We start from the raw sequence: 16581 nt of genomic DNA on the forward strand, positions 1-16581 counted from the left end.
TCCCGCCCATGGGACAGGACGTCCCCCCGTGACGAGCATGCGCCAGGCTCTCCAGTGCATAGCGGAGGCCTCTGCTCTCGGCCCCGCTCCCTGTCAGAGCCGGCTGTGCCCCAACCCTACCTGGACAAGCTCAGGGCTGTCTCGGGCTCTGCTGTCACTGGAACGTCTCCACACACGGCTCCTCCCAGTAGTGCCTGAGGGGCTCCAGGGGGTCTGTGCCCCAGGCGCTGCCCCTCTCCCTGCCTAGCACCCTCTGCAGCTCTCCCGCTGCTCTGCAGCTCCCACACAGGGCTGTGAGGAGAGGCCCCACCACAGGCCCTGACTTGCCGGGGGGGAGCAGCAGAGATGTCAGGAGGGATGGGCTGAGGGGGCGTAGCCTGGGGTGGCTGTTGGGAACAGGAGACACTTTTCCCTCTTCTCCTGGGCTCATGTGTCAGTTGGTCCTGCGAGCAGGGCCCAGCTGCTGCTGACGATGTGACACTGGGGCTGCCCCCACCCAAGCTACTCACGGTGAGAACGTACCCACAGCCCCATGAGCGCTTGCGGGGGATCACTCGGTGACTCCCCACCCCACTCTGACAACAGGCACTTCTCTGCAGAGCGGAGAGGGGGGGGGACCACAGGGAAGGCCGAGCAGAGGCCGGGTGGGCATTAGGGGAAGCCCAAACACCCGCTTTTGAGGGGGTGGCTCTAGGCCTGCCTAGACCACACCCACCAGGCCTGCCACACCCTGGACCAGGGCCCTGCCCAGCAGCAGCAGCTGCAGCCTCCCCCAGCCCCAGACAACCCCCCGCCGGGAAGGATACTGCAGCTTGCTCATGGCATCCTGGTCGATGGCGCCCTTGCTGTTGTACACCAGGGTGCTGCTCAGCAGGACGGCCAGCGTGAAGATCCAGGTGTCGTGCTTCAGGTCGCCCTGGGGAAACGGGCACAGGGGGAGCAGGGGCTGGGTGAGAGCGGCTCCTTGCGTGCATCCTGCCAGTGGGACACAGCGGTTCCTACCGGCCAGGAGGGGATGGGAACCCTGCAGTGGACTTCACTGCAGGGCCCATGGGGATCAGGCTGGCTGCTAGCTTGCCACCCTCAGGTGCAGAAGGGCTCTGGGCGCCCCACACACCCTGGGGTGGGTGCCCTGCCCCCAGGTTTGTGTCTTTCAGTCCTGCCAGTGGCCTTGCCCTGAGTAATGTGGGGGCTGCTCTCCTCTCGCTCCCCGTTTGCTCCTGCGCCAGGCGCGGTGTCTGTGAGAAGCTGCTTTTTCAACTTGGGCCATTCTTGTCCCTCCCCTTCCGCGAGCTCTGGGCTGGGTCTGTCTGCAGGAGCCAGGGTTGAGCTTTGCCGGCAGCGCCAGCCTGTCCCATTAACCGCTCCCCAGGGCAGGACCCAGGGTGTCTCAAGAGCCACCTGAGGTGGGTCTGCCCCAGCAATCCAGGCCGGCTGCACGACGTTCCTCAGGCCCAGAAGCTCCACCCCCAGTGACTCGCTGAGCCACCCAAGGAGCCTCCCTTAGCCGTGGGGCCAGCCGGATGCACTAGCAGGGACCCACCCACTGCACTGCAGGGTCTGCACAAAGTGCCCGGCCTGCAGCGCTGCCCGGCCCCACGGTCAGTGCAGACGCACCAGGGACACCAGCCGGGGGGTCTCCTGAGCGCTCGGCCCTGCTCTAGGAGGGGACCAGACTGTGGAGAAAAGCCTCCGTCAGACTCGGCCCCGTGAAGGCTTCAGCTGCTTGTCCCACGTCTCCTCAGCCTCCCCCACGAGTGCCGGATCGGAGCGGTGTGTTCGCTCTGCGCCGCGCAGCCCAACGGGACCCTGTGTCACGGCCTCTGTGAACCGGCCAGAATCATTCAGCACCTTTGGCTGAGCCCCGGGACCCACCCAAAGGTCCACAGCACCCGAACGCTGCCCCTACCACGGCTGGAGCGCCATGGTGTGTGCACAGTGTGACTCTGAGGGCTGAGGGGAGAGCACAGAGGGCGGGCTGGCTGTGACCCAACACTGCCCCTTCCACCCGGGGCCCACCCCTTCCAGGAGCCGGGCCCACCCCACTGTGCCCAAGGCCCGTCGGCTCCTCTCCCTGAATCAACCGTGGGACGCTGGCCCAGCACAGTTAGCGCTGGGCCAGGGTTTCCTCCCACAGGGCTGGGAAGGGGCCGTGGACACTGTCGGGGGGGCTTGAGTCGAACGTTACAAGGTCTCCTCTCCCCTGTGTGCTGCCTGCTTTCTCTGGAGCCACGGTGGTGGAGGGAACATCCCTTCAGGTTCAAAGGGGCCACGTGAGTTTGGCGTTTTCTCCAGACTCCCCCCTCCCAACTAGCGCCCAGCGGGTGGGGGAGGGACAGGCCTGACCCCAGGGGGTCCAGCGAGGGGGCTGCTGTAAAAGCTGGGATCTGACCACAGCCAGAGAGGCAGGCGGCTCCATTTCCCTCGGGTGCTGCTGCTCCCTGGAGCCTTTTCCTTACTGCCCAGATGCTGTTCCCTCGCCGTGCTGGGAATGTGACGCCTGAGGCTGCCTGAGCACTGCAGCACGCAGAAGTAACGGCTCAGAAACCGCTCGCTTTGGTCTCAGGCCCAGCCTCCCAGGGCAGGACCCAGGCGGAGAGCCACGACCTGGGCACCTCGCACTGTCACAGAGGCTGCCAAGGGCAGGACTCACAGGCACCACTCGTGGGGCGGCTCTGGATCCGTCACCTGCAGCCACACGGTCACTGAGGTGGGCTGGCTGGGGCCCTTCCTGCGGTACGTGCACAGGCACCTGGTTCTAGCGCATCAGCTCCACCAGAGCCGGATTGTACGTCTGACTCACCCCTCCCCCTGCTTTCCAGCCGTTCTGACCCACAGGAGCAGGGAGTCTGGACAGAAGCCGAGCTCAGTCTCACGCAGATCACGTCAGTGTGCGAGACTCCAGCCATGGCGCACGGGGGGTGCAAAGCCCCCAGCACTGTCAGAGCCACTGAACTGGCCTCCCATCATACGTGAGAGACCCAGAGCTCGGCCCCCTGGGCCAAACCCACCAGGTCTGGATCATCCCCTGGACCCCGCTCCCCAGGCAGGGCCGCCCCTCCCAAGGCCGCCCATCCCCTCAGGGGGGTTTCAGGGCACTCGGAAGAGCTGCTGAAGAACAGGGAGCATGTTTCCATCTCGACTGTAGGGCAGGATCCTGCCCTGGGGCCGCTGCGCCGCGGGGAGTCTGGCTTAGTGCGCGGATACACGGGTGTTACCCTCACCAGTGACTTGTGCATGTTCCTGAGCCCCCTGAGGGCCCCGATTCCTGCCAGAAGAGCAAACACCAGGTGCCCCTGGAACTCGAGGGCAAATGTAACTGCCACAGGCAGGTGAAGTCCCCTCACCTTACAGGACCACCTGTTCCCACCACACCGCCAGAGCCACCTCACCTTATGTGCATCTCCCAGCCCCTCTGTGTCAAGAAGCACCAGGGCGTGGCCAGCCTGGTGGGGGTGGGGATGGCACCACATCCAAATTCCCTTGGTGTGCGACTGCACGGTGGAGCCCAGCGAGAACCCTGGGGAGAGAGGACAGGTTCCATGTAGACACAGACACACAGGACGGCTGCCTGAGGGAGGGAGGTCACTGCGAGCCCCAGAGAGCAGCAGGAAATAACACAGGGGGCAGGAGGGACACATGGCCCAGGCCTCTCACCTTTTCTCTGTCCAGCCAAAGCATTCATGAGGTAGGACTTGCCCGTGCGGTACAGTCCCACAATGGCCACCACCACCACTGGCTGGGCGATGGCCTCCAGGATCTTCACAGCCTCAGGGTTCACCTGTAGGGCCCCCTTGTCATCGCTCTCAATGAGGCACACGGGCTGCTCCATGCGCCACTCTGGGGCCATCGTTTGTGAGCGGGATCGACCTGCAACCCAGAAAACAGACTGAGCCAGCCAGGCAGACCTGCTGCAGGGATCCCCAGGGAGAGGGCAGAGGGGGGCAGGTCTGAGGGCTCCCAGCTCCCCAGGCAAGCAGCTCCCTCGCTGAGTGTAAGACCAGGCAGGACAAGCCCCAGGGAGCAGAGAGTGCTTCCCAGACACACAGCGGTTCGGTAGCGCAGCGATGCAGAGAGAAGGCAGCACTGTGACATCAGACACACCCTGGGAAGTACAGAACAGCCCTTCCCCACCCTTGTCCCTTCCTCCAAGGGTATGGCTAGACTGAGTGTGAGTGTGGGGAGGGGGGGTTGGGATACTGGAGGTATCCCAGAAAAACTGTGCTGCATCTAGGTAATGTGTTTGCTCTTCTGATTTATTTTGGTGGATGAGCAAATGCGCTCTTTTGGAAGCCGCTGTTTTCCTCATACCATAAGGAAGAAAGGGGTTTTTGAAAGAGAGGTTTTTCCCAAAATTTTGCCCAGTCTAGATGGGCCATATTTCGGAAAAGCTTCTTCCAACAAAGTATCGGAAAAAGATACGCAAAACGCGGAGTGCATTTTGCGTATCTTTTTCTGATAGATCCTCACAGTCTAGCCATACCTCAAGTGTCAGTAGCAGGTGCAGGGCACACACGTCCAGGGCTGCCAGGGCCACTAGACATCCATGAGGTGAGTCCAGGTCTCTGCCCGGGCTGGGAGCACCCGCTGCAGGTGATGAGTCAGCTCAGGCTGGGGACCGGCGACAGGCCCAGCACTCGGGCGGTGACTCCAGCCAGACTCACACATGGCAGAGCTTTGCCATTGGGCACAGGAAGTGCATGGACAGTCTCTGTCCTTTGTCTGTTACCTCTTAGCCCTGCACCCCTCTAGGACCAGGCTGGGTCCTGGCAGGGGCAGCTGACATGAGGGATATGAGAGAGACTTTCTCTCTCCAAGAATGGACTTCTTGAAATGTGTAAGGAGGGAAAAGTTTAGCTAGTCCATCAAAGTTTATTCTTTTCCTTGTTTGGGGGTTTGGAAATCATGTCTGAGCTGGCTAATTATTTTTCTCCTTTGTAACTAAGGATTACAGCCCAGGGACTTTCCCTGAGGCTATGTCAATTGTGGCTATTTGCCACCTAGCCAATTTACTATGCTTGCAACGGTAGTTTTGTTTTGATAATAAAGGAGTTTTCCTTTTGTTTTGATTAACCGGTATCAGTTGACTGTTGTGTCCTTAGGGTTATGTACCTAATTCCCCAGGCAGAGTCCATTCTTCTGTGCTGATTCCCTCTGTTTTTCCAACTCCAAGCAAAACAGACTTTGAGGTAGAGTGGAGAGCCTTGTCTTAGGGAGGGGATTCCCAAGCGATCTTTTCCCCGGAAAAGGGTTTATTTTATATCTTTTTAAGTACACTTGGGTTGTGGCAGAGAATTTTTATTTCTTATTTTTTTTCTTGTATTTCAGGGAGACTGAGACTGGACAAGCTTGTCGCTGGGAGTACAAAAAACAGGGTTCATAGAGTGTATTCTTCTAGCTGACCCCCATCTCTGCACTTGGAGGGTCAGGTCGGGGGATTGAGCCATGACAGCATCCTTATGGGCAATCAGGTGCTAGCTAAGCAGGATGCGAACCTTCCTGAGGGGTTACCCCAGGAACACACACAGTGGCAACACTGGGAGACAGACAATAGCCATAGCTTCAGACACAGAAGTAAATTGCACAGGCTGGGTTAGAGAACACACACACAACTTATTCATGAAAAAGGATAGATCAGAAGGGGGAGCAACTAGATGTAAGTAGACTCTTGAACAAGTAAAGCAAACATGCAAACTGAGCTTAACATGCTAATGAAACAGCGTTTGGTGGAGATGAGAGACTTCAGTCAACTGTCCAGACATATGTTGAGAAACTAACACAGAAGGGCACAGAATATCCAATAAGTTCTTGGGCTGCACGGGAGACATTTTTTTATTTCAGAAGGCTGAGAAAGCTACTGGGGGTGGGAAGCTGTACTAGATGTGATTTTAACAAACAGCTTGGGTGAAAGTGGCCATGAAATCCTAGAGTTCAGGAATCTAAGGAATGGTAGAAGGGAGGCAATGGATTTTAGGAAGGCAGATTGCAGTAAACTGAGAGAGCTAGTAGGTAAAGTCCCAGGGGAAGCAAGACTAAGAGGAAAAACAACTGAAGAGAGTTGTCAGTTTTTCAAAGGCACACTATTAAGGGCCCAAAAGCAAACTATTCTGTTGACTATGAAAGATAGAAAGTATGGCAAGAGACCACCTTGGCTTAACCAGGAGACCTTACATAACCTAAAAATCAAAAAAGAGTCCTATAAAAAGTAGAAACTAGGTCAAATTACAAAGGATGAATATAAGCAAAATAGCGCAAGTACGCAGGGGAAAGATTAGAAAGGCAAAGGCACAAAACGAGCTCAATCTACCTAGAGACAAAAAGGGTAATAAGAACACATTCTAAAAATATGAAGCAAGATGAAGACCAAGGACAGAGTAGGCCCACTGTTCAGTCAATAGGGAAAAACAAAAAGAGGAAACTTGGAAATGGCAGACGTGCTTAATGACTGCTTTCTTTTGGTTTTCACCAAGAAGATGGATGGTGGCAGGATGCCCAACATAGGAATGCTAGTGGGAATGGGGTAGGTTTAGAAGATAAAATAAAAAAAGAACAAGTTAAAAATTACTTAGAAATGTTAGATGTTTGCAAGTCACCAGGCCCTGATGAAATGCATCCTAGAATGAAATGCTTTATCTGATAGGATAACGAGTCTTGTGGATAAGGGAGAAGCAGTGGACATGGTATACCTAGACTTTAGTAAGGCATTTGATATGGTCTCGCATGATATCAATAAACAAGACAAATACAAGTTAGATGGAGCTACTATAAGATGGGTTCATAACTGGCTGGATAACCATACTCAGAGTAGTTATTAACGGTTCACAATCCTGCTGGAAAGGTATAGTAAGTGGGTTCTGCAGGGTTACGTTTTGTGACTGGTTCTGTTCAATATCTTTATCAATAATTTAGATACTGGCATAGAGAGTGCGCTTACTAAGTTTGCAGATGATACCAAGCTGGGAGGGGTTGTAACAGCTTTGGAGGACAGGGTCATAATTCAAAATGAACTGGACAAATTGGAGAAATGGTCTGAGTTAAACAGGCTGAAGTGCAAAGTGCTCCACTTAGGAAGGAACAATCAGTTTCACACATGCAGAATGGGAAGCAACTTTCTAAGAAGTACTGCAGAATGGGATTTAGGGGTTATAGCGGTCCACAAACTAAATATCAGTCAACAGTGTGATGCTGTTGCAAAAAAAGGAAACATGATTCTAGGATGTATTAACAAGTGTGTTGTGATCACAACATGAGAAGTCATTCTTCTGCTCTACTCTGTGCTGGTTATGCTTCAATTGGAGTATTGTGTCCAGTTCTGGGCACCACATTTCAAGAAAGATGTGGAGAAATTGGAGAGGATCCAGAAAAGAGCAACAAGAATGATTAAAGGTCTAGAGAACATGAGCTAGGAAGGAAGACGGAAAGAATTGGACTTGTTTAGTTTGGAAAAGAGAAGATTGAGAGGGGACAGGATCGTGGTTTTCAGGTATCTAAAAGGCTGTCATAAGGAGGAGGGAGAAAACTTGTTCATCTTGGCCTCTGAGGATAGAACAAGAAGCAATGGGCTTAAACTGCAGCAAGAGAGGTTTAGGTTGGACATTAGGAAAACGTTCCTAACTGTCAGGTGGTCAAACACTGGAATAAATTGCCCAGGGAGGTTGTGGAATCCCCATCTCTGGAGATATTTAAGAGTAGGTTAGATAAATGTCTATCAGGAATGATCTAGACAGTAGAGGGTTCTGCCATGAGGACAGGGGACTGGACTCGATGACCTCTCAAGGTCTCTTCTAGTCCTAGTATTCTGTGATTCTATGAATACTCAAGGAGCTGATTGAAGAGGTATCTGAGCTATCATCTTTAAAAAGTAATGGAAGTTGGAAGAGATTCCAGAAGACTGGAAAAGGGCAAATCTCGTACCCATCTATAAAAAGGGAAATAAGAACAACCCAGGAAACTACAGACCAGTCAGTTTCATTTCTGTCCCAAGGAACATAATGGAACAAATAATTAAGGAATCCATCTGCAAACATCTGGGCTTTCAAGTAGGAATAAGGGATCTTCCGGAAAAGGGTTTATTTTCCGCAAGATCCCATCTAGGTTGGCGCTTTTCTCCAGCAAAACCCCGAGCCGGAAAAAAGCGGCAGCCATGTTCATGCATATTTAAATCGCCCGCGGCATTTGCAATTCCGAAGTGTCTCATTAGCATCCCTTTTCCGGAAAAGGGTGTCAATGTAGACACAGCCCTGGAACATAATAAGGCAATAGGTAACAGCCAGCAAAGATTAGTAAAGAACAAATCATGTCACTTTCTCTGTTAGAATAACAAGTCCTGTGGATAAGGGAGAAGCGGTGCACATGGTATACCTAGATTTTAGTAAGGCATTTGATACATTGTCACTTGATCTTCTTATCAATAAACCAGGCAAAATACATCTAGTTGTCTTCTATAAGTTGGGTGCACAGCTGGCTCAATAACTGTTCTCAGAGAGTAGGTATCAATGGTTCACAATCCTGCTGGAAGAGCAGAACAAGTGGGGTTCCGAAGGATCCTGTTTTACGACCGGTTCAGTTCAATATCTTCATCAACAATTTAGATATTGGCATAGAGAGGACACTTATGAAGTTTGCAGATGATACAAAGCTGGAAGGGTTGTGAGTACTTTGGAGGACAGGGTCAATATTCAAAATGATCTGGACAAACTGGAGAAATGGTCTGAGGTAAATAGGATGAAGTTTAATAAGGAGAAATTAAAATAAAAGGAAGTTTTTCTTCACACAGTGCATAGTCAATCTGTGGAACTCCTTGCCTGAGGAGGATGTGAAGACTAGGACTATAACAGGGTTTAAAAGAGAACTAGATAAATACATGGGGTATGTCTACACTAGCCGCCTAGTTCGAACTAGGTAGGCTAATGTTGGCATTCGAAGTTGCAAATGAAGCCTGGGATTTAAATATCCCAGGCTTTATTTGCATCTTCCCATCCGGGCGCCATTTTTAAATCCCCTTAGTCCGAACTAACTGCCCGCGGCTACATGTGGCAGTCAAACGTTAACTCGAACTAAGTCCTTAGTTCGAGTTAACTGTTACACCTCATTCCACGAGGAGTAACAGTTAATTCGAACTAAGGAGTTAGTTCGAATTAACGTTTAACTGCCGCGTCTAGCTGCGGGCAGTTAGTTCAGACTAAGGGGGATTTAAAAATGGCGGCGCCCGGGAAGATGCAAATGAAGCCTGGGATATTTAAATCCCGGGCTTCATTTGCAACTCCAGTTGCCCTCATTTGCCTACCTAGCTCGAACTAACGAGCTAATGTAGACATACCCTCAGAGTGCAAGTAGTGTTCTCATCCATCCTTCCAGTTGAAGGAAAAGGTCCAGGTAGGGATCATCAAATCATGGAAGTCAATGCGTGGTTGCGCAGGTGGTGTCAGAGACAGGGCTTTGGTTTCTTCAACCATGGGACTCTGTTCCGGGCACAAGGATTGTTAGGAAGAGATGGGATCCACCTAACCAAGAGAGGAAGGAGCATCTTTGCGGGAAGGCTTGCAGACCTAGTGAGAAGGCTTTAAACTAGGTTGGTTGGGGGATGGTAACCAGAGCCCTGAGGTAAGTGAGGAAGTTGGCTAATGGGAAGAAACACAAGGAGGAATGAGCAACAAAGGAGGACCCCTGACTCAAATGGAGAAGGTTGGGCAATCAGCTGGTTATCTAAGGTGTTTGTACACAAATGCAAGAAGCCTGGGAAACAAACAGGAAGAATTAGAGGCCCTGGCCCAGATAAAGAACTATAATGTGACTGGAATAACGGAGACTTGGCGGGACGACTCACATGACTGGAGCACTGTCATGGAAGGGTATAGACTGTTCACGAAGAACAGACGGGAGAGAAAAGAAGTAGGAGTTGTATGTTAGGGTATGTCTACACTACAGAGTTAATTCAAAATAACAGACGTTATTTCGAATTAACTGTAATAGCTGTCTACACATACAAACTGCTATTTCAAATTTAATTCAAAATAGCGGAGCCCTTATTTCAAATTAGGTAAACCTCATTCTACGAGGAATAACACCTATTTCGAAATAGCTAATTCAAAATAAGTGCTGTGTAGACACTTATTTCAAATTAGGGGGCCTCCAGCCCTTCCCAGTTCCCCCTGGTGGCCACTCTGGGCCAAACCAGGAAAACTCCTCTCCTCTCCCCCAGCCCCAGGGCCCTTAGAGGGGCAGACTCTGGCCACTGGGCACGTGCAAGAGCCAGGCCTGCCAGCAGCCGCAGACTCTCAGCCAGTGGCCAGAGGATGGCAGCCAGTGGCAGCCAGCTCTCCCCCACCCACTCCTCCAGCAGCCAGGGGCCATAGACGGCGCATGCCCTCTTGGACTAGTGCGGAGGTCATGGACCTCATTGAGGTTTGGGGGAGGCCCCCAACTTCCATGATCTCCGCACTAGGCACAGGAACGCGGCCGTCTACGGCCTCATAGCAGCCACCATGGCCAGGAAAGGCCACAGGTGCACCCAAAAGCAGGTGCTCCTGAAGGTCAAAGAGCTGCGGCAGGCATATGCCAGGGCCACCAGGGGCGGCGCCGCAGCACGGGCTGACACCTGCCCCTACTTCCCCGCCCTCGACTGACTCCTAGGAGGCGGGGCGGTCCACACCAGCCCAGGAGGCAGCGAGCCAGGAACAGAAGGCCCAGATCTGGGCACACCGGAGGGGCCACTGCCAGCTGTTCTGGGACCTGAGTCGGCAGGGTCATCGAGGGAGGCCATACCAAGTAAGTGCCAGCACTGTCCCCTACCCGGCAGGGAGGTGGAGAGGGAGACGAGGGATCACACGCATGGGCCATGCCTCCCACGGATCACGCAGCCACCTGTGCACGTGCGAGCACATGCCATGCCACCCTTGGGCAGGTGGCTCCAGCTGCGTGACACCCAGGGGCCATGGCCCAATACGCACATGCATGTGTGAAGAGACCTGACACTCTCCCGAAACCGGGGCGGGACCCAGCAGGACGCCCTCCCTTCACACGTCCCCTCTACACAGAAGCAGGGGACATCTCCCCCCCCCGGCCCCGGTCACACTATACATGGCACAGGGACATGGGTGCGGTCCTGGGGCAGCTCCTAGTCCTGGGGAGAGCCAGACATCCTGACTATGGCCTCTGTGGAAGCACAGCGGCTCTGACGGTGCAGAGCATGGTCGCCCTCACAATGCAGTGGGGGGGGGGGGGGGGCTGGGCATCATCCACTGTGTCCCAGGGAGAACTGACCACTTCTCTTCTTTCTCTACAGCTGCACCAGCTGCTCGTGCAGGGTGCACTACTCCGCCCGGGACATGCTCCTGCACCCGCGGCCTGCTCCGGACCGCCAGCACAGAGCAGGAGTACTGGGACCAGCACCTGGGGGCCCTGCGAGCCCTGCACCTCACCATCGAGGCCTGGATGCGGGAAGACCTGCAGGTCTGCTGGGAGCAGCTTGTGGAGGACTGAGTGAGGAAGTCTCCTGCAGGCCCTGTTGCAGAGCATGAGGCCCCATGCTGGTCCTGCACCTGCTGCCCCCCAACTACTGTCCCTCCTCCCACTCCTGCCCCCCCACCTCTTCCTCCTCAACCTCCACACCCTCCTCCACAATGTCCACACCCCCCACCTCAACCTGCGCACCCTCCACCCCATCTCCCCGGGGATACTGAGGACCCCTCCCCTGTGGTGCTGGGAGGTGGTTGGCTCTGCGAGACTGCCCCCACCCCTGAACCCTGAGCTTCCTCTCCCCCTTCTTCCCCTGGCTTCCCCCTTCCAGGTCCCACCTCCCAGTTTCCCCCCTCCCCTCTCCCACCCTCCCTCCTGCCCTCTCCCACCTCCTTTCCCCTGTCTTCACACAGTTTCATTCCCCTTCCCCAGTTGTGTTAAATGTAGAGAGTGTCTATTTTTGAAAACACGTGTATTTTATTTGACATCAGGAAGGGGGGGATAGGGAAGGGGAAGGGGAAGGACGAGAGGGAGGAATGGGGTACGAGCCCCCGGTGGGGCAGACCAGGGAGACTGTTAGCACTCCTCAGGGTGGAAGCTCTCCCACAGAGCCTCCTGCATCCTGACATCCCCTTGACGGTCCTCCCAGATGGCAGCCTGCAGACAGTGCAGCCAGGCTGGTGGCAACATGTCCACAAGATGCAGCCGAGTCCCCGGGGGCAGGTCTGGTTCCATGTTGCAGAGTGCCGTGGTACCCCGAGTGAGGGCAATCAGAGCACTCTGAGACACAAATGCTTTGCGAGGTGAACCAGCAAGCAGAGAAACCTGAGAACTCTCTGTCCAGGATGGGGGAGTTGGGTCCCATCAGACCTCGGCTAGCCTGAGGCAGCAGCCCCACACACTAAGTCCGACCCTGATGCCCTTTTGGCACTGGTTCTGGCCTTACCTTCGATTCAGGGTCCACTCAATGTGGATGCGCTATTTTGAATTAGAAAAATGCTATTTCGAATTAGTTTTTGGGTCTAGATGCGTTATTTCGAATTAGCTTAGTTCGAATTAACTAATTCAAATTAAGTTAATTCAAAATCGTGCTGTAGTGTAGACATACCCTAATAGTATGTCTACACTAGCCCCCTAGTTCAAACTAGAGAGGCTAATCTAGGCATTCAAACTAAGTCCTTAGTTTGAACTACCTGTTACTCCTCCTGGAATGAGGTGTAACAGGTAATTCGAACAAAGGAGTTACTTCGAATTACCGTTTAACTGCCGCGTGTAGCCACGGGCAGTTAGTCCTGACTAGTGGCATTTAAAAATGGCAGCTGGATGGGAACATGCAAATAAAGCTGGGGATATTTAAATCCTGGGCTTCATTTACAAGTTCGAATGCCTACATTAGCCTCCCTAGTTCGAACTAGGGGGCTAGTGTAGACATAGCCTAAGAGAGCAGTATGATTGCTCGGAGCTCCAGTATATAGAGGGAGAAAAGCCTGTTGAGAGTCTATGGGTTAAATTTAGAAGTGGAAGCAACAGGAGTGATGTTGTGGTTGGTGTCTGCTATAGACCACCAGATCAGGTGGATGAGGTAGATGAGGCTTTCTTTAGAAAACTGAGAGAAGCTTCCAGATCACAGGCCCTGGTTCTTGTGGGGGACTTTAATCACCCTGACATTTGTTGGGAGACCAATACAGCAGTACACAGACAATCCAGGAAATTTTCAGAGAATGTTGGGGATAACTTCTTGGTACAAATGCTAAAGGAACCTACCAGCGGCCATGTGCAGCTTGACCTGCTGCTCACAAATAGGGAGGAACTACTAGGGGAAGTAGAGGTGGGTGACAACCTGGAAAGCAGTGATCATGAGACGCGATTTCAGGATCCTGACCAAAGGAAGACAGGAGGGTAGCAAAATACACACCCTGGACTTCAGAAAAGCAGGCTGACTCCCCTAGAGAACTGATGGGCAGGATTCCCTGGGATGCTTGCATGAAGGGGAAAGGAGTCCAGGAGAGCTGGCAGTATTTTAAAGAAGCCTTATTGAAGGCACAGGAAGAAACCATCCTCATGCACAGCGGCGGTGTCTAGACTGCATCCCTTTTCGGTAAAAGGGATGCAAATTAGACACATCGCAATTGCAAATAAAGCGGGAATTTCAATCCCCCCACTTCATTTGCATAAAAATGGCTGCCTCTTTTTTCTGGCTCGGAGCTTTGCTGGAAAAAACCACCAGTCTAGACGCAGATCTTTCAGAAAATAAAGCCTTTTCCGAAAGATCCCTTATCCCTCTTAAAATAAGGAATAAGGGATCTTTCGGAAAAGTCTTTATTTTCTGAAAGATCCTCTTACATTGATCAGTTTGTTCCAAAACCTCCCCTAATAATACCTCAATCTGGAACAATTCTTCAGATTTCTGACCTAAAAGAATGGCTCAGGATTGGGAATCTCCTTAACATCCTCAGCCATGAAGACTGAAGCAAAGAATTCATTTAGTTTCTCCTCAATGCCTTTTTCATCTCTGAGTTCTCCCTTAACATCTCAGTTGCCCAGTGGCCCTACTGGATGTTTAGTAGGCTATGTACTTCTCATGTACAGGCAGTCCCTGGGTTACCTGGATCCGACTTACATCGGATCCCTACTTACAAACGGGGTGAGACAACACCGCACTAGCTGCTTCCCCCAGTAGACCAGGGAGACGCGAAGCTAGCGCCCTTCCTCCCCCCCTCCAAGCAGACCAGGGAGATGCGGGGCGGCTTTTCTCATCAGACACCTCAGCTTGAGAATAAAGGACTGAGGGAAGTGAGGTGTGGGAGAATAAAGCTGAGCTCTGGAGAAATGTTTGGCTAGAGTTTCCCCTACAATATGTACCAGTTCCGACTTACATACAAATTCAACTTAAGAACAAACCTACAGTCCCTATCTTGTACGTAACCCGGGGACTGCCTGTACATACAAAAATTGCTGTTACTTTTTGGCATTCTTAATTATATTTTTACACTGTATTTAAGACTGTGATGCTCCTTCTATTTTCCTAATTGGGATTTAAATTCTACATTTCAAACAATGCCTTTTCATTTCTCACTGCTTCTTTTACTCTGTAGTGAAGCAATGAAGGCATTTTTGAAATTCTCTTATGGTATTTTTAATTTGGGGTATATATTTAAGCTGACTATCTATTATTTGGCTGAAAAGTTTCCATGAAGCTTGCAGAAATTCTACTTTTGACACTGTACCTTTTACTAACTAACCTCCTCATTTTCCCCGTTCTGAAATTAAATTCCACAGTGTTGGGCTCCTGAGGTGCATTTCTCACCACCAGATAATTCAGAAAACCCCTCTCACCTGCGGCACTAATTCTATCTCTGTTCAGTTTGATTTTGTGGGGAAGCAATCCCATTCCAGGCACATCCCATTTCCTGGAAACAAACCAATCATTACCTCGCTTTAAGCTATCATATGAGGAAGCGGTATAACTAATTTGATGGTCCTCGCTCTTACAATTTCAGGAGAGTTTTTCAATAGACAGGAAGACTCTCCTAAATATAGAGTAAATTAGTTTTTAACCAGCAGCTAGTTTACAACAAAGTGTGATCTTTTCAACTGAATTCAGTAATCATTAACATTAGTTAGAAATATTGAAAACAAAGTATATAGAATAAGGGAAAGCTTTAAATGGGAATTTGTACTTTGAAGTTCATGCAAGTGAATTTAACAGGTGGAATGCTTGGGGTTCAGGCAGTCCCAACTGGGGGTGGGGTACACCCAGACAGCCGCTCACACATGTCTGGTGCTTCTCTCTCTTTTCGGCTTCTTTTGTGACATGCAATCCCATTCCAGGCACATCCCATTTTCCTGGCACAAACTAACATTTCCTGAATGTAAGTTATCATATGAGGAAGCCGCATGCTGAATACGGTGTTCCTAGTACTTACCATTGAGGAGGAGAGAGGGTCACTTTCTCCATCAGATAGTAAAATATTACTTTCCCACCGTATATATTAGATAAGAATTCCACCCCCTGGAGATCAGCCCTGAATGGCATGTGTTAAGATAATGCAGAAAAAAATAGTAGAATAGAGGAATATTGCTCATCGTGTATTCTAGTTGTACCTGTTATAGTTGCTAGTAATTCCTTGGAGTTCTTTCCAAACTTCAAGTTCATTTCCAATTTCTTACCACCAATTTTCCACACACGTTTACCTGGTGGAAATAAAAGAGTTTTTATCTTCTCATCAGCAGTTGACATTCTCTCAAACACTAATGATGCCTATTCCCTCAACAAAACTTTTTGGTTCAGGGGAGAGTTGCTGTCATATTCTCTAGGGACAGACCCATGTCTATGGGTTCGAATTTCCTCCTGGTTTCAGGAAATACGGCGGGAGTATCTCTACCAAGGGAACGGTAGGGAGACAATGCCGAGAAAGGGTGGGTCCTCCAGGAGACGCACGCTTTGGGATCTAGCTTCCACTCCCTGCACTTCAGCAGTGCAAGGAGGGTGCACCCTGCACAGTTGCCACGGAGAATATAATGCTGACGCTTCTCTCATTGCTTTCCCTCCTGTAATTCTATTCCCTTAAGAGAAGCCCCTTCTCCCCGCCTTCCTTTGTGCCCCTCGTATACCAGCTTCTGCAGCACCGTCATGGACCCAAAGATTTACCGGACATTGCTCGGCTACTTCCCTTCATTCATTTGTGTTTATTGGAAAATAATAGGAAATGTGCCTGTTTAATTCAAATCATGGCTCTGAGGCGGGGCTGGAGTTGAGGGGTGCAGTGTGCAGGCTGCCCAGGGTAGAGAGGAGCATGCCAGCTGTTTTTCACTGCAGCCCCATGTGGAAGGTGAGAAGCGCCTCTCTCTTGCAACTGCAGCTTCTTATATTACCGACGGGGAGGGTGCACATCCCCCGACTGAGGCAATGCCAGGTTCCCTGCCCCACGCTTTCCTGGCCATTAGAGGAATGCAGGACACTGTGCTCTTTTCCCCGTTAACTGCTGATGGGGAATTGTCAGCAATGTTGCCATATGAGAGAGGGAGGTTGGAGCCTCCCCCACCCGCCGACACACCCTTTACCAGTGTATGTAATGAGTGGGATGCTTGGGGTTGAGGCAGTCCCGATTGGGGGCAGAGCAC

At 51.7% G+C, this 16581-nt stretch overlaps 1 protein-coding gene across 1 annotated transcript in view; it reads right to left on the minus strand.

Moving 5' to 3' along the window:
• LOC142819583 (guanylate-binding protein 1-like) overlaps positions 1-16581 on the minus strand; it is a 116742-nt gene that overhangs the window by 73340 nt on the left and 26821 nt on the right. Inside the window, exons 6-9 of the mRNA XM_075907689.1 lie at positions 15562-15651; positions 3658-3870; positions 3393-3520; positions 807-916 (exon numbers count right to left, since the gene is read on the minus strand). Coding sequence (XP_075763804.1) covers positions 807-916; positions 3393-3520; positions 3658-3870; positions 15562-15651 — 541 coding nt within the window. The remainder of the gene's footprint in view (positions 1-806; positions 917-3392; positions 3521-3657; positions 3871-15561; positions 15652-16581) is intronic.

The sequence above is a fragment of the Pelodiscus sinensis genome, chromosome 24 (assembly GCF_049634645.1).
Source record: "Pelodiscus sinensis isolate JC-2024 chromosome 24, ASM4963464v1, whole genome shotgun sequence".
NCBI lineage: Eukaryota > Metazoa > Chordata > Testudines > Trionychidae > Pelodiscus > Pelodiscus sinensis.